Source organism: Salvelinus alpinus, chromosome 24 (genome assembly GCF_045679555.1).
Source record: "Salvelinus alpinus chromosome 24, SLU_Salpinus.1, whole genome shotgun sequence".
NCBI classification, from domain to species: Eukaryota; Metazoa; Chordata; class Actinopteri; order Salmoniformes; family Salmonidae; genus Salvelinus; species Salvelinus alpinus.
Window position 1 is genome coordinate 18,191,635 of NC_092109.1, and position 26,188 is coordinate 18,217,822.

At 40.6% G+C, this 26,188-nt stretch overlaps 1 protein-coding gene and 1 pseudogene across 2 annotated transcripts; both read right to left on the reverse strand.

Moving 5' to 3' along the window:
* Window positions 1-1,067: 1,067 nt before the first annotated feature.
* LOC139552255 (intracellular hyaluronan-binding protein 4-like) lies at window positions 1,068-8,772 on the reverse strand. 2 transcript variants are annotated; one of them, XM_071363799.1, is made up of 8 exons: window positions 8,271-8,772; window positions 7,097-7,205; window positions 5,518-5,664; window positions 5,362-5,433; window positions 3,210-3,281; window positions 2,789-2,969; window positions 2,037-2,231; window positions 1,068-1,843 (listed from the first exon to the last, which is right to left on the reverse strand). In XM_071363799.1, exons 1-8 carry the CDS (start codon window positions 8,536-8,538, stop codon window positions 1,778-1,780), a joined length of 1,110 nt encoding a protein of 369 aa, XP_071219900.1. In that variant the 5' UTR covers window positions 8,539-8,772; the 3' UTR covers window positions 1,068-1,777. The 2 variants fall into 2 exon arrangements, with proteins under 2 accessions (XP_071219900.1, XP_071219899.1); XM_071363798.1 differs by having other exon boundaries at window positions 2,037-2,234.
* Window positions 8,773-15,448: 6,676 nt separating this feature from the next.
* Window positions 15,449-18,255, reverse strand: LOC139552256 (zinc finger protein 141-like; annotated as a pseudogene).
* Window positions 18,256-26,188: the final 7,933 nt, after the last annotated feature.

Genomic DNA, 26,188 nt, shown 5'->3' on the forward strand with positions numbered 1-26,188 from the left:
AATTGGGTTGAGATTTGGTGACTGAGATGGCCATGGCATATGGTTTACATTTCTTCCTTGCTTATCAAACCAGTCAGGGACCACTCGTGCCCTGTAGATGGGGGCATTGCCATGGTAGCCAAAAAATAATGGTCTGCCCAGCATTGTTATATATGACCCTAAGCATAATTGCTTAACTCAGGAACCACACCTGAGTGGAAGTGCATGCTATCAATATACTTTGTATATCTCATTAACATAAGTATTTCCATTATTACCTATATCAACCCCCCACTGACCTTTACCTGCCAATCATTATAATGAGCACTCCTTTCAGAGAACCCAATGAAGAAAGACATGTCTGCACATTTGTTCAAAAACCATTGATTGTCAACTTCAGTTTATTTTCTCAATTGAGTCACTGTTCCGGTAGGCCTATGTACAAATCACCTTCAGCTGGGCTGCTAGATTTTTTATTACTTAAGTCAACTTGCAGTTTAAATTTCTCACACACCTCTGCGAGTTGATGTATGACTATACAGTGCTCTACAGAGTGTAATTAATGGTGTGTATAGCCAAGGTCAGTGTGGATGGCTGATTGATCAACATGCTGATCAGATGACACATTGATTTAGAGCTCAGCTCCTCTACCAGAGGCTCTGGCCATCCATCTACCATTATCCAATATCTTGCATGGGGATTGTTTCTCCCACTCCCATCGAGACTTTAGTCTCATTGGGCCTGAGTATCACCACCAAGAAGCATACCTCATGTAGCCTAGCTGTCTCTTTAATTAAAAAAATATTTCCTTATAAGAAATCAGACAGGTCAAAGACTATTTTCTGTCAATAGGTTAACTGATGAGCAGACCAATGAGTGTTGCTCCCCGACCAACTGATTCTAATTGTTAAGATGCCCAAAGTAAAGTAGGAACTTAAAACTGACCATCCTCACTAGGGGACAAAGTTTAAACACACCAAATTCTTGAGCATCAACACAAACGGTTGAACAAAATTCATTAAAGTGGCATTAAAAGTGAGCGACCAGCTTAGTTTCACAGGAGAAAAAAGTGGAGCTGGCTGGGGCACTGGCGCTATGAAAGGTATTTAATGACAGGAAGCTTCATGGATTGAAGTTCATTACTAGTGAACAGCAGGGGGAGAGCTCAGTTACTGACACTACTACAGAATGGAAAAGTACACAGATGTTTACATGTCCTACAAAGCATTTCTATAGCCTATAACACATTCTACAATAAAGATGAATACACCAAGCAATTTACTCTAATAGGCCAAGTATCACATGCAGTTTAACATTTGGATGAGCGGTTGTTCGATGGCTTGAGGCAAATTTGAGATGGCTTGTGAGGACTGAAATGGTCTCGACTCCCCCTTGTGGCTGACAAAGGCACGCTGCAGGTCTAGGCATGGGGACAAATGGCCATCAACTACAGTAATTATTGTGCTCAAATTAAATTGATACATTTTCACTGGAGCAAACAATAAGGGGTCCATCACCATGTCAATATACACAAGGTTGTACAAACTGTATCCTATACCAGACGTGTCAATGTCAACAGTGCATTTATTATTATAAACAGGTCAAGTATTCATATTTCCCATTACAATGAAAGGCCATTCAGATGAACTCTGATTTATATACAGTTCTTTGGGATGTATAGGAGCAAACCAGTTTCCTTTTTTGCTTCTCTTGGGAAGTGCAGCTCATTCCACTAAAGCACAGTACAGGTGAAGGGCCACCAATGGACTGGGCTCTGGTCTAATGCCGGTCCCTTCCTTTAGGCCAGGGCAGGGAAGTCCTCTGGGTCATCAGGGTTTGGTGCCTGTCCCTGCTGGACCCGAGCCTGGGGAGAATCAGAGTCAACTTAGTGGAATGCCTGCATCAAGACGTGGGTAAAGAACAAAGCCCAGCAGGCAATTGTAGTGCTATTCACAAATGCATGAGGCACCAGGGACTAAAGAAAACACTTTGCTGCCCTCTACTGTGGTTTGAAGCCCTTCATGTAGAGCCAACAGGACCCAGTCAACCAGACATACCTTTTCAGGAGGCTTCTGAGGAGAAACGGTCTCTGGCCGTGTGGCTGGGCCACCTCGTTCACGCCCCCCTCTTCCTCTGGTCCCCCGTGATGGTCGTCCCAGGCTGCCAAAGTCAATCTTCAGCTTGGCTGTGATGTCATTGGCGGGGCGACGGAGAGATGCAGCATCATCCTCCTCAACCTCCTCAAACTCCTCCTGCTGATTCACAGAACCCAGGCAACGCAGACACTTAGAGAAATCAGTACGCTGTGATTAGGGTTGTAAAACTACCAGTAATTTAACAAAGTTACTGGAATTTTGGTAAATAGGTAATCTATGGTAACTTGTCATTTATACTTAACATTTTTTTATTCAAAAAATATATACCCGTGTCCATAAGTTTCTAGTGGATTAATTTTCAATTAAGTCTTCAAGTATTTACTGCCATTACAACTGCCACCAGTTTGGCACCAAAACATTTACAACAAAGACATTGAAAGATAAATAAGTAAAAATATCCTTCAATATTGCATGTCAAAACCCTCATATTATACAAACAGTATTCACTTAAATCAGTTATATTCAGGATAATATTATACAGCATTGTCAATCTATTTAAAAAATATATATTCAAGTTCCCAAAATACTGGTAGTATTTACCAGTAATACAAGCTCCCTTTTGCAACCTTAGCAGTGACTCAATGAGATGTACCAAACAGGAAAACGAGTGATTAAGCAGCCTGTATTTGCAGCATTTTACCAGGATTTCTCACCTCAACCTGTTTCTTGGACTTGTGGATGACCACTGAGTTAGAGGGCACAATGGTATCAGCCTTGCGCAGGTTGAACTCCTTCTTGGGCCGGTTCTGTTCTTGCAGGGCTTTCCACTCATCCAGAGACATCTCCACAGCAACCTCCACCACTGCTTCCCCCTCGCCTTCATTCTCAGGGGCGCTGCAGAGAATCAACAGGTTACTATGGCATAGGAAAATCGAACACCCCAAAACTCATTCTATAACTAGAGTGAATTGTGAGTATTTAAAATGGTAATGTCAGCGCATGTATAGCCTAGTCTACAAAAATGACATCTAGTGAGTATTGCAGAAAGAATTAGGCTATACATGTATACTGTTTGCATGGTCTCAATGTCTGATTAAATAGTGGTGCTGTGCTGGTGAACCATTTGTCACTCACAGATTTGCACCAGTCTCTGCCACCTCATATCCGTCACCTCCCTCAGTCGCCGCAGCACCATCAGCCGCCGCACTAAAAAAAACATCAGTATAACTACGGTAACAATCATGCAAGACAATTCTCAGATGACAAACACTTGAGACACGTTGGTTGTTGAACCCCTCAATGAGGGCTTTTAAAAAATTCTGATCAAAAAGGAATACATTGGCTTTTTTGTTCTAGATACAAGTCACAACATTCCTCCATCCTTCCAAATCTCATCTTGTTGACTACTATTGGAAGTGTGGGAAACTTCAGTATCTGATTATGTGTTCGAATGGGAGCACTGGCAGTTAACGCTTGCATTTGATTGGGTCCGAGTCGAAATCATGTTCCCTCTCAGGAGGGGCATTTTCTTATTTTATCCTTCTTCCTTGATATGTCCACGTCTCTTTTTCGACCAAATTGGACAACATTTAAGTAGCCTGTGGCGTTAATTTGGCAACTTACACTAGCTAGCTTGTTGCAAGTCAGAAATATTTTTCTGAAAACCTCTGGACTGCCATCCAGGGGGAAATATTTGATTGGTTTTATAAGTGGCAACAAGTCACTAGCATCCTCCTAGACCAGGAGTTCCCAAACTTTCTCACTCAGGCCCCCATTCCAACCTTGTACATTCTACTATTACAACTTTCAAAAGTAAGTTGAAAGCCAGACTGACTTTTGGGGGGGACCCCACAACCCCCCGCTGACCCCTACAGGGGGAGTGCCCCAGTCTGGGAACCACTGCCCTAGATTAGTGATGCACCGATATATTTTTTTTGGGCAATAGCGATATTTTCCTTTACAAAAAAGAAAAAAAAGAAACACGATCTCCAATACTAATTTTTTTTGCGGCCTTAAGCATTCTAGTACAGTTAAAACACACGGACGCAGTGGTCTAAGGCACTGCATTTCAGTGCAAGAGGCGTCACTACAGTCCGTGGTTCGAATACAGTTTGTATCACATCAGGCCGTGATTGGGAGTTCCATAGGGCAGCGCACAATTGGCCCAGCATCATCCGGGCTGTCATTGTAAATAAGAATTTGTTCTAAACTGACTTGCCTAGTTAAATAAAGGTTACACACCACACTGACCAAAAAGTTATTTTGTTGGCATTTACACAGGTCCCCATTACCAGTAAAACAATCACAAGCCATTTCTTTCACTTACTTGTTGTGCTATTTCGTTGTTCATTTGTTCCACCGTTTCATTCTCAACCAGGATTTCTATGGAACGCCGTTTGGGTCTTTGCGTGTCAAAAAAGATATGTCAAATAACACCACATAATCTGTTTAAGTAGCTAGCTAACTATATAGCTAGGTGTTATTTAAAATAACCCTAATTTACAAGACAGATTTCGCCTTGGAGTTGTATCGCTGAAATTACCTTACTCTTTCAAATGACTGCTCGACTTGTTGACTGCTCGATCCACACAGCAAACATTGTGTGGGCTAGGTTAGGAATGCTGTTGCACATGTAGCATTATTACATCATGTACCCACATTATATAAGTATGCACGGTAGCGTTGACATCGGTTTTTAACATTGGCGTTACACTAGACCGACCGATACCAATGTTGGCATTTTTAGCTAATAATCAGCCGATTCTGATATGTTCACCGATATATCATGCATCCCTACCCTACTGTAATCCACCCCTTTTTATAGTCTTCCTGATGAGAACTTCCCCAGGCTTTCGAACAGAATGTGAAATGCCTGGGCTTCAGGGGCTACTCCCCCAAATTATAGCAGAGCTCTCCTATAGCTAGTTAAACACTGCACTGAGCAAAAGCAAGGCGCTACAGAGGGTAATGCGTACGGCCTACACCCGGCTATGTCAGAGGAAGGCCCTAAAAATTGTCAGACTCCAGCCTCCCAAGTCAGACTGTTGTTACCGCACGACATGCAGTACCGATGTCTGGAACCAACAGGACCCTGAACAGCTTCTACCCCCAAGCCATAAGACTGCTAAATAGTTAGTCCAACTAGCTTTGTTACCTGCATTGACCCTTTTTGCACTAACTCTCGACTCTTGCTTATTATCTTTCCTGTTACCTAGTCACTTTATCCCTGCTGTTCGTCTACACCTGTAGTTTACGAAGCACCAACGGTTCTTGTGTGCATACTCACCTTATGTGGTCCCTCATAGATCCCCAGTTACGTGGACCACTGCCCCCTCGCTTCTCCTCTGACCGCACACCACTGAAACAGGCAAATGCTCAAACGTCACCAAGCTCTACTTCACGGAAAAATTGATAAGGGTTACGTGAGGAGTATTGTTCTTACGTTCTATCACTGCCACTGTGGCGCTCGAACTCCCTCTTGCCTCTCTGGTCAAAGCCATCTGTGGATCTTATGTTGCCCCCGCCACGCATTCCTCTTCCACGGCCTCCACCTCGGCCCCTTCCAGGACGCTCACCCTGATCCACAGGCCTGTTGGGGTAGAGTGAGTAGTTATTACAGTCCTTGCGGCCAGAGTCAAAACATATACTCTAGACCAGGGGTGTCAAACTCATTTCGCATCGTGGGCCACATACGGCCTAGGGAGATGTCAAGTGGGCCGGACCATTAAAATTATACCATACTCTGCTATAAATAACCAAAATATCATGTCTTTCCTTTGTTTTGGTGTAAAGAAGCACAAGAACATTAGGAAAATATTGAAATTTAATGAACTATCCTTTTACAAAACATTTCATGAAACACCTCATATTTCCTTAGACAAATGTGCAATTTACTTTTATCATTCACAAATATGCATTGCAACTGATCCCACTGATTGTACAAAGGCACAAAACTTTAATTGGTACTGAAAAATATAGTAATGCACTTTAAGATTAAATGAGACTTTTAAAGAAAGGAATTTTTAAACCACTTACACATACGCATATAAAATCTAAATGTAATCCCTGCGTACACCTTACAAACTAAGGAGAGTGATTTTAAATGTGTAATGAAGAAAGTGTTCGCCTGTCCTGTAAATCTGTAAACTTCATACATGAAACATACATACACATACAATACATACTGAAAATTTATGGAGTTGTATGAACAGTAGAATTCCATCACACAACTTTTGTTTTGAAGCTGCTGACTAACATTAAAGTGCACATTTTTTAAATCACCACAGTAAGGATTCATCTTCACAGAGCTGTATTCTTTCAATGCAAACAGTATCTAAGGCAGCATTTTAAAGGTACCGAAATACCGAAACTTGTTGCAAACACACCAAGCACGAAGGTTTTCCGTGCATCTCTGTAAATAAATAGGACGTGGTCCATTTTTCTTTGAAAATTCTACACTCCTTATCTACTTTTCTCCGTTTGGATAACGACATTTTGGCTAATGAGGGTGTAGCGGAGAGGTAGAGACCAAGGTATTAACAACGTCGTAACAAGCAGCAGATGGCGCATTGATACCGTCTGCTGTTTTCAGTCTGTCTCAGTGATGCGGCTTGTCTTCTACTCTGATGGAAAGAGTGCGCCCCTTAGCGGATAATCCATGAATTGCAGCGAATTAAAAATATTAATTCCATGTCTTTTATGCATTTTTTCCACTTTCAAATTATCCTGCGGGCCTGATCGAACCTCCTTGGGGGCCGGTTCCGGCCCGCGGGCCGTATGTTTGACACCCCTGCTCTAGACCAACGATAAGCCTTTGTTCTCTCCTAGCTGATCTGAGAAGACTAGAATGGGGTAAGGAGCATGACTGCTCCACCAAGGGTGCTGTTGGGCCAGGTGGAGTTTGAACTTGCATACAAGTACCCAGTTCTCAGATCTGCAAAGCAGTGTCAGCATAGAAAATAAACAGAAGGAAATTACACATGGGAATCCTTGAATAGCCAGTGCACCTCGTGTATAACTACCTTTCAATAGAGTATCCTAGGGGTGCTTCACTGTCGTTCTGCCTTCGATCCCGGAAGCCAACTCGTCGCTCCTCTACATGGCCAGGTGCAACTTGAGGATATTTCGGACCTGCACATAAATTAAAGCTTAATGTAGATGACAAAGCTGGATGTGGAGTTCTTGGACTAGTGTGGTTACAGTCCGCAGATTCTCTAAAATGATGTGGGGGCAGCTTATGATAGAGAAATTAACTTTAAATTATCTGGAAACAGCTCTGGTGGACATTCCTGCAGTCAGCATGCCAATTGTACTCTCCCTCAACTTGGAGACATGTGGCACTGTGTTGTGACAACTTCACATTATGAAAGCTGTCTTGTCCCCAGCACAAGATGCACATGTGTAAAGATCATGCTGTTTAATCAGTTTCTTGACATGTCACACCTGTCAGGTGGATGTATTATTTTGGCAAAAGAGAAATTCTCACTAATAGGCATAAACAAAAATGTACGCACAATGAGAAGCTTTTTGTGCGTATGGCAAATGTAAGTACATTTTTTATTTCAGGTCATGTTATTTCAACACTTTAAATGTTGCGTACATTTTTGTTCAGTGTAAATGTTCAGACATTGCTAACGTGTACAGCTGTGTTATGACCCAAATCCAGGTTTAAGCCATCGTTAGCTAGCCGACTACCGTGGCAAGTCTACTACCTAGCTAGATACCGTCAAAGGCCTGTTCTGTAACGACAACTAACGTTAGCTTGCATGTGATCGATTTAGCGGCAGCTTTGCTAACTAAATTGCTAGCAATTTCACGAAAGTAGCACTGATTCAAGTAAAAATAACTAGCTGGAGTAAACTCATGTTGCAACGAACTTCGCTGCCATCTACAGTAGTTAACGTTACATGTTTGGCTAGCTACAGTAGTTAACTACCCAAAGAGTCTAAAACCCAAAGTCCACAATCCCACAGAGTTCCATAAAATCGTTACATGGAACACGCGAAGGACAAACAGCAAGAACCTCTATTAGAGTGTAAGTTCAATAGTGAGCAAAGTTCGTCACGCCGCAATTGTGTAAGTTTAACTAGCTAACTACACATGCAATACACCCGACACGTGCTGTCAATCTTCACTATAAATTGGACACTTTCTTGAAGTAAACTAACTAGGCCTTCACATATCGCATCGACTTACCCTGTAAACTTTTAACGTGTGCATTGTCGCATTCCCCAGCACTCAATGCAGTTCTCCTGTCCTTTTGAGAGTCCTTCTTAACAAGTTTATCTGTAGTGGCAGTTTTTTTAGGCTCATCCTTCTTTTTCTTCTGCTTCTCCACCTGAGCCTCTCGAATGATGTCGAACGGGTCGGCCTCGTCGTCTAAAAGCTGACCAAAACGGTTTGTCACGGCGCACCCAAAACCAGCACTTTCGGTGTCGATGGGCTCTTCAACAATTCCCTTCATGTTGAGAATGAAGTTTTTAACAAAAAAAATCTACTGGAATACAATCTGGATTACACCTCTAAATCTATTGACCTTTTTTTACGAGCCGAAGACCTCAAGAACAAACATATTGACCCGTGATTAAATCACGACTATTCCACCTGGCTAAAATTAGAACAAACTCACTTGCATATTTGAGCATGCGGTTCTTCCAAAATGGCGGATAATTTATATTCAACCCATAATATTACAATATTATTCATGACGTTAAGGACACACCCCTTTTTTAACATCATCATCATCATACAATATTTATTGGGCGCGTTCGAGCGGATCACTTTTGTCAAGTTGGTGACAATCGCTGATCACCACCTTTCAAATTGTGTTGCATTCTGTGGATAAAAATGGTCCGACTTGCGCCTACATGACGACTGCATGAACTTTACAACAAGCGTGTTATCAAAGTTTCAACTGCAGTGGACTGCATTTTTTTCCGCAGTTGCTTCTCACCAGCTGCAATTTACAGCCATCACCTGCATTGTGGAAGGCACTAATTGTGAACCAATCATTAAGTGTTTTGTTTGACCCACGCGAATGGGACCAAAGATGTGACTGAAAGAGGAAGCAACTTTGCCACGATTCATATGTATATAGTGGATACAGAAATGAATGTGATATTTGAGGCTCTCCCCAATTGATAGTACAATGTACACACATATTTACAGTTTGAGACATGCTTAGTTCGACATTACAAAGAAAAACGTATATAAACAATGGCAACACTGCCATGTTGCACTGTGCCTTGCAGTTGGAAAACCAATCTGACTTTTTGGCTGTCACAGATTTACATTTACATTTAAGTCATTTAGCAGACGCTCTTATCCAGATGCACCTTGATTTTCGTCTGCAGTCAGTTGCTTCAGCTTTACCTACTTAAACAAGCCAATTATCTCCACACCATATCGGTTTCTGTACTCAAAAAGGCTGCTTTAACACAGGCAGCCCAATTCTGATATTTTTTCCACTAATAGGTCTTTTGACCAATCACATCAGATCTATTCACCTCAGATCTTTTCCAGAGCTGATCTGATTGGAAAAAATACCAATAAGTAAAAAAAGATCAGAATTGGGCTGCCTTTGTAAATGCAGCCAAAGATAGTCCAAAGAAAATTAGCCCCCCCAATAATTGTACATTATTCATGAGGTGTTGAGGTATTATTCATGAGTTGTTGACCACATTTTTGACATCATATATTCTGTATATCCAGCACCTTGCATACAGTGCCAGTGTGTGAAAATGTCAATTTCTGGTTTATTTATTTAGTCATTTCAAAAGTAAATTCAAATAATGAAATATATCCCTTGATTTAACCAGGTGAAGAGATCTGATCTTTTGCACAGTGTGGCTGCAAAATAGATACCTGTTTTCATCATGCCAATCATCAGAAAATAACACACCACTGCTCATAGCTAATTAAATCAAATGGTTCTAATCATTGGTTGTGATAACCGTTGATCTCAGGCAGCTGTACACCCATAGCTGGATAATTTTTGACCAACATTTTCTTGGCGATACTTTCTTCATTCTCAACTTGGAAGAAAATGGTGACTTATAAACTTCCATCGATAGTTGCAGGTGGAACGTTGGAATTTAGAAAATGCTCTATTGATAGCTTCAATATGTAACTTTATGGGCATCCTGACCAAATTCACATAGAAATGTGAGTTACAGATCTGTCATTTTCTATGCTTCCCGTTCTTATGCGTAGCTGAAAATACAATAGTTTTGGTTATTGCAAAGCTAGTTCACAGCGGTTTAGATGGTCCAATGATTCTGTACACTATACATTGCTTGTTTTGTCACACACAGAAATTAGGCGAACTATTAGAATTTTTGCAACCAAGAAATTACAGTTGAAGTCGGAAGTTTACATACACCTTAGCCAAATACATTTAAACTCAGTTTTTCACAATTCCTGACATTTAATCCTAGTAAAAAATTCCCTGTTTTGGTAAGTTAGGATCACCACTTTATTTTAAGAAAGTGAAATGTCAGAATAATAGTAGAGAATGATATATTTCAGCTTTAATTTCTTTCATCACATTCCCAATGGGTTAGAAGTTAACATGCACTCAATTAGTATTTGGTAGCATTGCCTTCAAATTGTTTAACTTGAGTCAAATGTTTCGGGTAGCCTTCCACAAGCTTCCCACAATAAGTTGAGTGAGTTTTGACCCACTCCTCCTGACAGAGCTGGTGTAACTTAGTCAGGTTTGTAGGCCTCTTTGCTCACACATGCTTTTTCAGTTCTGCCCACACATGGGATTGAGGTCAGGGCGTTGGGATGGCCACTCCAATACCTTGACTTTGTTGCCCTTAAGCCATTTTGCCACAACTTTGGAAGTATGCTTGGGGTCATTGTCCATTTGGAAGACCCATTTGCGACCAAGCTTTAACTTCCTGACTGATGTCTTGAGATGTTGCTTCAATATATCCACATAATTTTCCTACCTCATGGTGCCATCTATTTTGTGAAGTGCACCAGTCCCTCCTGCAGCAAAGCACCCCCACAACATGATGCTGCCACCCCCGTGCTTCACGTTTGGGATGGTGTTCTTTGGCTTGCAAGCGTCCCCCTTTTTCCTCCAAACATAACGATGATCATTATGGCCAAACAGTTCTATTTTTGTTTCATCAGACCAGAGGACATTTCTCCAAAAAGTACGATCTTTGTCCCCATGTGCAGTTGTAAAACATAGTCTGGCTTTTTTATGACGGTTTTGGAGCAGTGGCTTCTTCCTTGCTGAGCGGCCTTTCAGGTTATGTCGATATAGGACTCGTTTTACTGTGGGTTCATATACTTTTGTACCCGGTTCCTCCAGCATCTTCACAAGGTCCTTTGCTGTTGTTCTGGGAGTGATTTGCACTTTTCGCACCAAAGTACGTTCATCTCTAGACCGAGCGCATCTCCTTCATGAGCGGTATGTCAGATGCGTGTTCCCATGGTGTTTATACGTGCGTAATATTATTTGTACAGATGAACGTGGTACCTTCAGGCGTTTGGAAATTGCTCCCAAGGATGAACCAGACTTGTGAAGGTCTAAAAAAAAAATTCTGAGGTCTTGGATAATTTACCCATGATGTCAAGCAGAGGCACTGAGTTTGAAGGTAAGCCTTGAAAAAACATCCACAGGTACACCTCCAATTGTCTCAAATTATGTCAATTAGCCTATTAGAAGCTTCTAAAGCCAGAACATCATTTTCTGGAATTTTCCAAGCTGTTTAAAGACACAGTCAACTTAGTGTATGTAAACTTCTGACCCACTGGAATTGTGATTAAGTGAAATAATCTGTCTTTAAACAATTGTTGGAAAAATGACTTGTCATGCACAAAGTAGATGTCCTAACCAACTTACCAAAACTATAGTTAAACAAGACATTTGTGGAGTGATTGAAAAACAAGTTTTAATGACTCCAACCTAAGTGTATGTAAACTTCCGACTTAAACTGTACATAGTGACTTCTGCATATTGCACCTTTAATAATAATTCAAAAAATTGCTCAGTGAAATAATCAGACTATTTTAGTGGGCCGCTCTAGTGTAATTGGTGTTTCCATTGTCTTGTAATTGCCAGCTGAAAAGTACCCAGGGCCTTGCCTTGGCTCCAACTTAGAGCAGATCCGCCGGAGCCATGGCCCACTGAGACACGGATGCCGGCCCGTGTAGATGGAAACAGACAAGTCTGAGCCTTTTGGGTAAAACACTGGGGTAAATCCTTGAAATGCGGCATAACTTGGAGCTAAGGCAAGGCCCTGGTTACTTTTCAGCTTGCATTTACATATGGCTATCTGTGAACTTTAAAAACACCTCACAAAGCAACGGTCTTGAATGATGGTGGTTGTTGATTCTGCTTGCCACAGTCTTTAGTGTCACACAGAGCCCACATTAACATAAAACATTTGCAGCCCACTAGTGTGGGGGTAAGTCTCACTGGAACAGCAATGGTAGTGTGTTCAGATTTCTATCACATGAAGCATGCGCACACAACGTGAATAGATTCACAAGACGCAGCATGCATACTCACCAAGCTCACATTTACATGGTTTTGAGCATGCTTCAGTTAATAGAAATCTGAACACACAACCAGCACTTTGAAACGTTGGTTTAATAATACTTTCCGGTGGATATATTGTCAAATCTGCCCACATAAGGACCAACCACGCAGGTAACCAGTAGAGTAGGTTCAAATGTAATTTTAGTCAACATTCCAGTTTGTAGAGGACCATTTCCTGAATGAAACACAAAGATATTCCAGACATTAGTGGATTTAGAAAGTCACGCATCTGGTCCCCGGGCAAATCACTCTGTGACCTTCATATTTCATTCCATTCCAGTCTTTAGTCCGGTCATGGTCAGTTCTGAAATTACTTGCCTATTAAAACAATTTATGCTTGATCTAGCAATATGGTCCAGAGGGTGTGGCACAATTGAGGTGCCTCTGGAGGTTTGCAGAGGACAAATCGAGCTCCGTACTGCATCGCCAAGCGCCTCGCAAATTTTGTAACAATGCGGAGGGCTCCATATAGCTCTGCATTGACATGATTTGTTGACGGTAGGTTGGGGCGTGAGGTCCTGTACAAACAAACTCACTTCCATGACATCTTCCTTCACAACAGCTCTGCGAAGAAGAATGAAAGCCTTGACTTCTCAGAGGCCGTATCACAAGTAAATGCTGTACGGCCACTGCAGAAGTCGGATTGACCAAGGCAGGGCGGTAAAAGTCATTCCATGGAGGGCTTAGTGTCTGCTGGTTTTTGACTTTTCCTTTCAATTAAGACTTATAAAACCAGGTGATTTCCTTACTAATTAGTGAACTTTATTCAACAACCAAGTACGAGGAGCGAAAACCCGCAGACACTCGGCCCTCAGTGGAATGAGTTTGACACGTGCTTCAAGGGATACGAATAAGAAGTGTTTTGTAACATTAGGCACTAAAGCAAGTGTTGATGTGTGAAGAGATGATCTCAGTAGTAATGTAAAGGGGATTTAATTTTTTATGTTTTTTATTTATTCCATCACCACAGCACTGTGTTGGCTACGCAAGTAGATAAGTGTTAGTATTTACTTCCTATCCTCACGAGGCTAGACCTTTATTGCCAGCATTGTTGAATTATAACCACCACAGATCAGCCAGGCAAAACTCAAAAAGTCTCCCTCATCTATTGGGTGTAATATTAATTAATTGAATGCAATCAGAACACCACGCAACAAAACTATTGCTCACTCAAGGCAAAATTCCAATTCAAACTTGTTAGGAAAGTATTGACTTTTCCCGTTGATTCAATAAATATTTCACCAAATATCTTATCTATACATAGAAGACAAAACAACTACATCTTCACTGAACAAAAATTGGGTTGGTCCCATGTTTCAAAAGCTTATTTCTCTCACATTTTGTGCACAAATCTGTTTACATCTGTTAGTGAGCATTTCTTTGCCAAGAAAATCCATCCATCTGACAGCTGTGGCATATCAGGAAGCTGATTAAACAGCATGATCATTACGCAGGTGCACCTTGTGCTTGGGACAAAAGGCCACTCAAATGTGCAGTTTTGTCACAACACAATGCCACAGATGTCTCAAGTTGAGGGAGCGTGCAATTGGCATGCTGACTGCAGGAATGTAAACCGAAGCTGTTGCCAGATAATTTAACATGACATTTTCTACCATATGCTGCTTTCAACGTCGTTTTTGGCCTCACAACCGCAGACCATGTGTATGGTGTCGTGTATGCGAGCAGTTTGCTGATGTCAACGTTGTGAACAGAGTGCCCCATGGTGGCGGTGGGGTTATGGTATGGGCAGGCATAATCTACAACGAACACAATTGCATTTTATCGATGGCACTTTGAATGGACATTGCCGTGACGAGATCCTGAGGACTATTTTTTTTTTTTTTTTTTTTTTTTTTTGTATTTGTGACCAACAGATGCATATCTGTATTCCCAGTCATGTGAAATCCATAGATTAGTGCCTAATGAATTTATTTCAATTGACTGCTTTCCTTATATGAACTCTAACTCAGTAAAATCTTTGAAATTGTTGCATGTTGCATTTATATTTTTGTTCAGTATACATCCAAACAGTAGAGTAGAATTGTCTATTGTGCCTATAAAAGTATCATCTCTCCATCAAATGAAACTGAACATCTATGAAGTAAGCCCATCCCATTATACAGAGTGATCATGGGAGTGGTTTTCTTCAGAGTGATCCTGTACATTCTTTCCAATAACTGTTTTCTAGTTGAACTTGCACTTATGAAGTTTAAGGTTTCGGGCACATTCCCATATTTGTTGCACACAAACACTTTGACACCAAACTAAATGACTTGTCTGGGAGAATCTCTTGCCACTTCACAAGCATATGGTCTATTCCGTGTGAGTGCTCATGTGGTTTATAAGAGTACACTTTATCGTGAAACCTTTTCCACATATGCAACAGTTGAATGGTCTCTCACCTGTGTGACTGAGGCATGTGCATATCAAATGTAGCCTTCATCGTGAAACTTTTACCACAAATATGACAGTTGAATGTTTTTTTTCTCCTATGTGTATGTGCTGATACAGCACAGATTTGTGATAACAGCCTTTACCACAGTGGCTGCAGACGTGACTTTGAAGTTAAGAGGGCAAGTGAATCATCTTCTGTTTCTGGACGTAGGCACGCGATGATGCGAGGTAAAGCCTTCCCCACATATATTACACACGTAATGCTTTTCACCAGTGTGACTGTGCTGACGTATCTTAAGGATTGTTAATTGGGTGAAACCTTTACCACCAGTAGTACAAACGTACAATTTCTGCCCTGTGTGAGAAAGCTTGTGTCTTGAGATTGCCTGGGTTACAGAACTTTTTACCACATATTACAGGCAAAAGATTGTTCACCAATATGTACGATCGTGCCATTTGAGCCAGGTTGCATCAGAGAGATGTTTGCCACAAACATCACAGACATACTGGTAGTCTCTTTTTCTGGTATGGATGGAGGCCATATGTCATTTGAGAGCACTTGCACCCCAGAAGCATGCCACATGAATTACAGACAGGTTCTTGTCCAGGGTGCATGGTTTGGCCTTTCAAAAGTGTACGAGATGGAAACACTTTCCGCATACGTCACAGACGGTTTCTCTCTGGTATGGGCAAACGTGCTTTGAGCTGGCTTGCACAACAGTAACTCTTACCCATAAACCACAGACAAAAGGTTTCTGTCCAGTTTGTAAAGTCATATGATCTTTGAGACTGGTTGAAAGACGGAAACCTTTGCCACATACATCACAGCGATAAGCCCTTGCTTTAGGAGTTGCACTCTGACTGGATAAGGATGAAAGGAAAAGCTTGCCACAGGTTTCACAGCAATACTTCTCCTTCGAGTGCTCTGCTTTATGAAGATCCCATTGATACCATGACTGAAAGGTCTTAGACAGCAGCTGTATGCCCTTTCCGGGTGATCACTGAAGCTGTGCCTTTTTAGAGCACGTTCCACACAGAATATTTTTTCACATGTTGTGCAGGTGTTCCGAGTTGGGTTAAGCTCCCTGTGTTTGACCTAACTACTTCCCACAATCTGCGCATTTGAAGGTCTTCTCTTTAGAAAGCACCACCAAGAGGTGATTACTACACCCTGTCTTTGTACGAAAACCTTTCCCACACTGCAGGCAACTAAAGGGTTTGATGTGAGAATTAAGGTGGGCTTAAGCATATCTCCAATTGAAACACTTTCCACAAAAGTCGCAAATGAAGGGCTTCTTCACTGCTCCAGTGGCAGCGCTTCTATCCGAACTTTGGGCTGTATTTAAAGAATCACCATTCTGCACATTATCTCCAATCCTGCCTGGGTTTGGTTCTGTATTTGAGGGATGGCCGTCTTGTTTCTCTGGGTCTGATGCAGGTGAGATCTGGGGATTAAGGTGAACTTCCTCTTGATGATCAAATTCAGAGAGCAATACCACATCTGCAACAGAGAGGGACATTGTGGTTGCTGAGGCATAAATGTAAAACAAACTACTGCATTACATATATAAATGAGATTGTGGATATGAATGACCATTTCTCCTAAATAACTTTAACAGCAATGTACCCACCCTAAAAAAGTATTCCTTAATAGTCTAATGGTGGCATTTACCCCAATAAATGCATAGGAACACTAATTTTAAATGGTGTTTTGACTGATTGTCCTGAGTATTCCTAATCATAAAAAGTCACTCAAAAGTTGTCTAAATGGTAGTGGTACCACAATGCCATTAGCTGAGTGATTCAAGTAATATGTTTCATAAAATTGCACCATACAATACGGCTAATGGACTTGATCGTGTCCACACGTATTCAGTGTAGTCTTGTCGACGTCTCCAGTAGCTTACCTTCCACACTGGGCATCTTCTCCATTCCTGCCTGAGTTTGGCTCAGTGTTTCTCTGGTCATCTTGTGTCTGAGTCAGCCCCAGGTGAGGTCTGGGAGTAAAAATCCTCTTCCTCTTGATGAGCCTCCTCAGAGAGAGGGTCAGAGCAGTAGTTGTAGAAATGAATACTGTATCATAAAAAATCAGTATGTGTAAAAAAGAAGACATGCAACAACCAAAAATATTCCACATTATAAATCTGCTAGCTAAGAATTTAACTTCAGTGTTTGATACTTGTAAAATGTATTCTCTTTTTGGACATTGATAGTGTTAGGATTTATGTTTATGCACTATAGCCTGCTAGCATATTGTTTGAAGATGAATATTGTTTTGTTACACACACACACACACAAACAATACAGATGTGTGTGTGTAGGTGTGTAAAGACTGACCAACATTGAGTGACAGGCCATAAAAGCTGTGGTCAATCTGGAGAGGGGAGGGGTGCATATCTCTAAGCCAACCAGGGAGGGTAGGGCACTGGACAATACCATATTAGGGACTGTTTCAGTGTAGAATCGACAGACACAAGACGGATCTAATCTACCCAACAACCAGATGCGGACAGAGGAGAGCACTAAGGGACTTGGACAAGTCCGGGTGCCAGCATAGGCTGGGCAAAGTCTAAACCGCGCTCAGCCTCTACTGTGATAGGCCAACAGACGCGTTGGAACTACGTCATCACGGTATAAGAACAGCTGTTTACGTACTTCCTGCCAGTTCCCTGTTTTACCCTGCGCGGTGATACAGTGAACCCGTATATACGAAAATTGCATTTACCATTTATCGCTTGAGTTTAATTAAAATACTTAAAATATATTCGGTGACTCTGAATCACATTTTGTCCTGATACCAGATTTGAACTGACGCAAATCTCTTTCAATAGAAATAGAAATCAGCCTAGTATTGACATCATGCAATACACATGTGCACTGTTCATGTTGATATCATTATCTGTTCAGGTAGCTAGCTAAGTGGGTTATTAAGTAGGGAGGGAGTACAAATTGAACTAGTCTAGAACACTTGCTGGTTTTGGCCGACAAGTTATACATTTCTACACAATTAGCATACTTCATCTTACACACACACACCTTTAATGACCAATGATCAATCTAGGCGGACGCTTTTATTCTCTGATATAGCCTATGGGTGTGTACCTTTTGGTGCGCCTTCCACCTCAGTCTCTTTTTCCCGACTGACACTCATGCCTGTGGAAGTCTTCTCCCTTTTCACCATCATCACGTTCATTAACATCGCCCTTTTTTCCAACATCTTCATGAAGATTGTATCTGAAAGATTAAAATATGAAGTTAGAGCGACCTAGCAGGTTTCAATTGATATTCAGGTAGCTAACTAGGTAGGTGGGCCAACGAGAGTAGTCACAGATGAGGTGGAGTATCTGGTTCAGTAACAGTTAACGCGTTAGCAAGGTAACCTTAGCTGGTAAAAGTTTGTAGCTATCTAGTTTGCTAGCCAGCCACGTTTTCACCAGCAAACTCGTTTTTCGGACCAAATGTGTAGTCACTGTCTTGGTTTTGGTCACACAAAGTTAATTCTTCAGCAAACTAATTTCCTTATTCTGCTGAACCAACATCAGACTCATAACAGCAGCGGAGGAGTCTTCTCATCTGCAACTAATACCTAGACAATGGTGGATAATTGTGTCTGAAAAGTCTCGTTACTCAACATTGCTGCAAGTGAAAACAATTATATTCATGATATATGAAATCACGCTTCTCAAAAAGTATTGAATATAATTTTGATTACTGTTAAGTATCGATGCGAGGAAATCTTTTTTAATATATGTTTTACATTTTTATTCATTATACAAAAATCAACTTACATCAACTACATCTAACATGTCTAACAAAACAACAGGTATTAACAAGAAAATACTAAAACATACAAAAAATATCAATAAAATAATTTAAAAAATAAACAATTTTAGTGCAATTGTATTCACTCTGAAAAAATCTTATTATAACGATTCAGGAAGATGTCATTCTTGTTGTTATTCACTAGGGTTAATGTTTTAATAAGATAGTTGAATTCAATCAGAAACATTTGTCATTTTGGTATAGAATTTTGGCATTTTTGTATGAAGTATTTGGCAACTAGAATAAAAAAAAATGAACAATCATTTCAGTGGTCTTGTTATCATTGCAATAGTAACATATTATATCTTTCATGTCAGAAACATAGGCAGTGTTCATAATGGTAAATAAGTATTTTGCAAGGTTTTCCCAAAATTCTGACAAATTTACATTCAAAGAACAAGTGAGACAGATTCTCTCCTTCTTTTTCACAGGAAACGCAGATATCAATAGCCACAAATTTGGATATCATAGAATTACATGGATATATCTTATGTAAAAGTGCACTTCCTTAACTTTGTTTGGTATTTGTATTTGTAAGGTCTTAACCATGCATTTTTCCAGACAATGTCAGGAATAAGCATGTTCCAGAAAAACGTTCCTCTCGGTGTAAGTTGGTTTTGTGAATGAAGAATTTGTCTTATATATTTATTACAACAAGATCTCTCAAGTAAGCCCACGCCTTCCAATCTGAGTTCTGGATATACTTTGTGATCATTCCCAAAACTAAGATGAGTTTTCATTAGTGTAGTTAGACCACTGGGAACAGCTTTGATCACAGAAATAAACTCTCTGAAATGTATTGGAAACTCTTTCAATGTTATAAATTGTTCATATGTGAGAATATTACCCTTGTCGAAAATATCTATAGCTAATATCGCTAAACCAACATATGTGCAAGTTTTTCTTTAATCTTTATTTAACTAGGCAAGTTAGTTAAGAACCAATTCTTATTTTACAATGACGGCCTACCCCGACCAAACCCTCCCCTAACCCGGACAACGCTGGGCCAACTGTGCACCACCCTATCGGACTCCCGATCACGGCCGGTTGTGATACAGCCCGGGATCGAACCAGGGTCTGTAGTGACGCTTCTAGCACAGATGCAGTGCCTTAGACCGCTGCGCCACTCGGGGGCCTTATAACTATTTGTTGAACTGTATGCTTACTCAACTTACAATTTTAGGTTGAGTGAACATATAATTACATATAATAATTTTTCAAATGTATTCCTTATTTGCATATTTTCCAGTGTAGAATGTAACTCCTTATGACAATACATTACATATATCATAAAGCCTTCTTTGCCAGGTTACATCTTAACGCAGTGGTCTGAAACTCCTGGTTTACAGGCCACATCAAGCCTGCAAGTCACATTATGCTGACTTGCAAAGTGATGTGTTGTTCCTATTGGAATCAGGCAGAGTGAGTTAATCACCCACAACCTGCATTGAGAATAATTGCCAGGGTAGGTGATATTGATTATTGAGACTACCTGAAGCACAAAAACTGATGTTATTTACTTTTGTGTATGTAGCATAAGATTAATCGACCAAGCAATGTACATGCAAGAACACAGGTATTGAAACAAATAATTCTGAAAATCAACCTGCAATAGAGCATGCTGGGAAATATGATAGTGATGGATGTGGTTTTGAGCAGACATCCATTTGTAATTTTACTCAACAAGCGTGTTCAAATTCAGCTTACTTCAAGCAGTTTGTTGATTTAATGTACAATTGTATGGCAACCTGCTGCAATAGGATTGGGAGTTTGCTCAACATTTGGGTAGATAGCTGAACCAACATAGTTTGCATTCCAAAGGCAACCTTTGTAATTCTGACTTTTTATCAATTCAGCTCACTGTGAGCATATGATGTGGTTAGCTGATACGTAAAATACCTATCCAGACATTGTAATATCTGGCATGCGTCAGCAACGTCTGAGTAGAGGAACAAAACCGACATGTTATAGCAATCTGGTGCCCGACTGCACAGTCAATCACATGGCATGCAACCATTGGTTGACGCATGTGTAACAGTATAACTTTAAACCGTCCCCTCGCCCCGACACGGGCGCGAACCAGGGACCCTCTGCACACATCAACAACGGTCGCCCACGAAGCATCGTTACCCATCGCTCCACAAAGGCCACGGCCCTTGCACAGCAAGGGGAAACCCTACTTAGTCTCAGAGCAAGTGACGTAACTGATTGAAATGCTACTAGCGCGTACCCGCTAACTAGCTAGCCATTTCACATCCGTTACACATGCAACGTTTGAGCAGGGTAACGTGACCAATATCTGTGGTGCTGCTTATGGCAATGTCATCCTGCTGAGACTACTTTTAAATTGAAGTAAATCTCAATGTGACCCTTCACATACAGAAGCTTGAAAACCCCATTAGAAAAAAAGCATGAAAAACCACATTCGTTTTATGCCCAAAATTTAGATTAGAAAAAAACGTAACATAATTCTTGATTGTTTTTATTTTAGTTCGTTTGAGTCAAAGATAGTTTCAGTATAGTTTTAGTTTTTCAAATTGGTTTGTTAATTACTTTATTTCAGTTTACTAAATCGTTTTTTCACGATTTGTTTTTGATTTAGTTCAGTTTCCGTTTACTATAATAACCTTGGTACAGTAGCGACCCATCATCCAGGGCAGGTGGGAAAGAGCCCACCCCACCTGTTTAGCTAAAAATATATATATATATATATTTTTTGCCTGTTTTGAATGTTATTTTGGCATTAATACATGTCGCATATCAGTTTGCAAACAATGTAAAAGTTAAAAATAATTGAGTTAATAAAGCCCCAAACAAACATGGTGTCTTTTTTGCTTTCTTGAGTAAGGCAGCTCCAAAATGCAGGTGTTTCAGCCTAGCTCAGTGCTTTCTGTGGCGGTGGGGCAGCCAGCGGAAAATACGGAGTGTAGGGGTTGGTAACGTAATCTAGTTGCGCCGTGAAGTTTTCTCTCACTCATGGGGACACTACATCACTGCAAAATCAACAACAACAACAAAAAAATCAAGCCCCTTGGGTGCTGCCATAGAGTTACACTAGAAGTGCCCATCCAAGAAGGCTCAAGGTCATTGGCCACAGATAAAATCATATTAAATCACGTTATATCTACAGTAGCTTTGACAACATCATACTTTCAAAATCTTAGGTAGCAAGCAGTCATCATCATGAAACAAGTCGACAATCTACTGGCAACTCATTTTCAATCCTTGTAATTTGAAAGGAAATAATGAAGTGAAATTATAGATAAAATGTTACGGTGCTCATCGGCCATAAACATTACCAGTGGTGGGAAAAAGTACCCAATTGTCATATTTAAGTATAGATATCTTAATGGAAAGTTACTCAAGTAAAAGCAAAAGTCAGCCAGTAAAATCCTACTTGAGTAAAAGTCTAAGTATTTTGTTCTAAATATACTTAAGTATCACAAGTAAATATAATTGCTAAAATATACTTAAGTATCAAAAGTAAAAGTATAAATTATTTCAAATTCCTTCTATTAAGCAAAGCAGGCACCACCATTATCTTGTTTTTAACACTCAGACATAATTTACAAAAAATGCATGTGTGTTTAGTGAGAGTACCAGATCAGAGGCAGAAGGGATGACCATGTGTTTAGTGGGTCCACCAGATCAGAGGCAGAAGGGATGACCATGTGTTTAGTGAGTCCACCAGATCAGAGGCAAAAGGGATGACCATGTGTTGTCTTGATAAGTGAGTGAATTTGACCATGTTCCTGTCCTGCTAAGCATTCAAAATGTAACAAGTACTTTTGGGTGTCAGGTAAAATGTAGAGTAAAAAGTACATTATTTTCTTTAGGAATTAAGTGAAGTAAAAGTTGTCCAAAGAAAGAAATAAAGTACAGATACCCCGAAAACGACTTAAGTAGTACTTTAAAGTATGTTTACATAAGTAGTTTTCACCACTGAACATTACACAACAAGTTGGAAATCGCAAATTCAACAATGAGTGGTTTGGAAGGAATCAGTGCCTAACTGCAAGCATTGAAAAGCAATCACTAGCCTGCTATTCAGTGGAGTGGGTGTGTGGTCCCAAGTCTGAGTTTAAGGGTCTCTTTTCCAAGCTTCAAAGGATAAATATTCAACATTGGCCATGCTGTCAATCCAGCATCACTTCTGCCACGTTCAAAACAACTGGAAACTCGGAACTGGGAAATCTCAGACTTCAGTGAGCGCCGACTGGGAAAATACGTTTTGAACGGTGATCCAACTCAGAATTGCAAGTTGGGAACTTGAGTCTCTTTCTAGAGCTCTGACCTGAAGATCACTGACGACATCAGGATTCAACCTTGTCTTGAAAGCACCATAAATCCAAAGAATGACAGATTTTCATGACAAAGTTTGATGACAAACTTTGCCCATGAAGGACCGCAGCGCCACCTTCCTGTTCAAGTGAGCACAGCACAACAAGGTGAGTCCAAAGATGTATTGTAGGCTGCTGCATAAATGATGTAGTATGACAGGGAGATATGAATACTGTAGTTAAGAAAGCAATACTAAGTATGTTGTGAAGTAACCTGTTAGTAGCCCATGTGCCTCACCCTAATAATTTGGTCCCATTTCCCTTCATAATTTCACATAATGTTCTGACTTAGTGGTGCACATTTAGCCTATTGCCTGTTTTAGATAAATGTAATCATTGTACAGTTGAAGTCGGAAGTTTACATACACCTTAGCCAAATACATTTAAACTCAGTTTTTCACAATTCCAGACATTTAATCCTAGTAAAAATGCCCTGTTTTAGGTCAGTTAGGATCACCACTATTTTAAGACTGTGAAATGTCAGAATAATAGTAGAGAGAATGATATATCACATTCCCAGTGGGTCAGAAGTTAACATACACTCAATTAGTATTTGGTATCATTGCCTTTAAATTGTTTAATTTGGGTCAAAAGTTTCGGGTAGCCTTCCACAAGCTTCACACAATACGTTTGGGGTCATTGTTCAAGTATGCTTAGGGTCATTGTTCATTTGGAAGACCCATTTGCGACCAAGCTTTAACTTCCTGACTGATGTCTTAAGATGTTGCTTCAATATATCCACATAATTTTCCTACCTTATGATGCCATCTATTTTGTGAAGTACACCAGTCCCTCCTGCAGCAAAGCACCCGCACAACATGATGCTGCCACCCCCGTGCTTCACAGTTGGGATGTGTTCTTCGGCTTGCAAGCCTCCCCCTTTTTCCTCCAAACAGTTCTATTTTTGTTTCATCAGACCAGAGGACATTTCTCCAAAAAGTACAATCTTTGTCCCCATGTGCAGTTGCAAATTGTAGTGTGGCTTTTTTATGGCGGTTTTGGAGCAGTGGCTTCTTCCTTGCTGAGCGGCCTTTCAAGTTATGTCGATATAGAACTCGTTTTACTGTGGATATAGATACTTTTGTACCGGTTTCCTCCAGCCTCTTCACAAGGTCCTTTGCTATTGTTCTGGGAGTGATTTGCACTTTTCGCACCAAAGTACGTTCATCTCTAGGAGACAGAACGTGTCTCCTTCCTGAGTGGTATGGCGGCTGCGTGGTCCCATGGTGTTTATACTTGCGTACTATTGTTTGTACAGATGAATGTGGTACCTTCAGGTGTTCGGAAATTTCTCCCAGGGATGAACCAGACTTGTGAAGGTCTACAGTTTTTTTTCTGAGGTCTTGGCTGGTTTATTTTGATTTCCCCATGATGTCAAGCAAAGAGGCAATGAGTTTAAAGGTAGGCCTTGAAAAAACATCCACAGGTACACCTTCAATTGACTCAAATGATGTCAATTAGCTTATCAGAAGCTTCTAAAGCCATTACATAATTTTCTGGAATTTTCCAAGCTGTTTAAAGGCACAGTCAACTTAGTGTATGTAAACTTCTGACCCACTGGAATTGTGATACAGTGAATTATAAGTGAAATAATCTGTCTGTAAACAATTGTTGGAAAAATGACTTGTGTCATGTACAAAGTAGATGTCCTAACCGACTTGCCAAAACTATAGTTTGTTAACAAGAAATGTGTGGAGTGGTTGAAAAACGAGTTTTAATGATTCCAACCTAAGTGTATGTAAACTTCCGACTTCAACTGTATATTGTAAGAGCTTTCACTGTCTTTTTATATGTCCCCTTTATTTATCCTACAGTTCTAACTTGGTGTACAGGGAGAATACTGTAAGAATGGCCCATGTTCTGAATTCTGTCGTGGTACATTTCAAAAGTGCTGAACAAATAGTTATATTGACTACGTCCGTTCTAGCTTGCTCATTAATGTCTTAAATTGAATTTACGGATTGCCTCTTCTCCACTCATCGTTCCCTTATGCCATAGTTTGTACATCTCAATTCTCAGTAGAATCCACATTTGTTTAAGCAAGTCAGCCACATTTGGTAAAGCAAGTCAGCCTTATCAGCTATGTTTTTTTTAAAGGCAGTAAATGAGTCTGTTTCGCTGCCAGACAAGGCTCCGCTGATAGCCAGGTGTAGCAGTGGTAAGAATTCACTCCATGTTGCTGAAAAGAAAGCTCTGCTGTTGGGACAGCTTTATATAGGTCCTAACAGTTTTTGGGCACTGTTTGTCACTGTTATAGTGCAATTAATGTATTGTTTAGTGTTGTGGCTTTACTGGCATGCATCTGCAACAGTTCTATTTTTTGCCCCACCACGATTTACATGCTAAAATCGCCACTGCCTTGGTGTAATATTTCCATTGTAGAGGGAACTGTAAAATCCCTTTTACATCCACCACATGGATTTGCACTGAACAAAAATATAAATGCAACATGTAGAGTGTTGGTCCCATGTTTCATGAGCTGAAATAAAAGATTCCATAAATGTTCCATACGCACAAAAAGCTTATTTCTCTCAAATGTTGTGCACCAATTTGTTTACGTCCCTGTTAGTGAGCATTTCTCCTTTGCCAAGATAATCGATCCACCTGACATGTGTGGCATATGAAGAAGCTGTTTAAACAGCATGATCATTACACAGGTGCACCTTGTGCTGGGGACAATAAAAGACCACTCTAAAATGTGCAGTTTTGCCACACAACACAATGACACAGATGTTTCAAGTTTTGGGGGAGTATGCAATTGGCATGTCGACTGCAGGAACGTCCACCAGAGCTCTTGCCAGATAATTGAATGTTCATTTCTCGACCATAAGCCATCTCCAACGTCGTTTTAGAGAATTTGCCAGTACGTCCAACCGTCCTCACGACCGCAGACCATGTGTATCGCGTCGTGTGGACGGGCGGTTTGATGATGGCGAAAGTTGTGAACAGGGTGCCCCATTGTGGCGGTGGGGTTATGGTATGGGCAGGCATAAGCTACG

What these genes read in the sequence shown, in the direction of transcription:
- LOC139552255 (XM_071363798.1), bottom strand. Translation starts at nt 8,538, where the DNA reads ATGAAGGGAATTGTTGAAGAGCCCATCGACACCGAAAGTGCTGGTTTT. An exon ending in TCTATGAGGGACCACATAAG is followed by an intron (nt 3,282 to 5,361) that starts GTGAGTATGCAC and finishes TGTTTTTTTTAG; the next exon opens with TGCGGCGGCTGATGGTGCTG. An exon ending in CTCAGAAGCCTCCTGAAAAG is followed by an intron (nt 1,844 to 2,036) that starts GTATGTCTGGTT and finishes GATTCTCCCCAG; the next exon opens with GCTCGGGTCCAGCAGGGACA.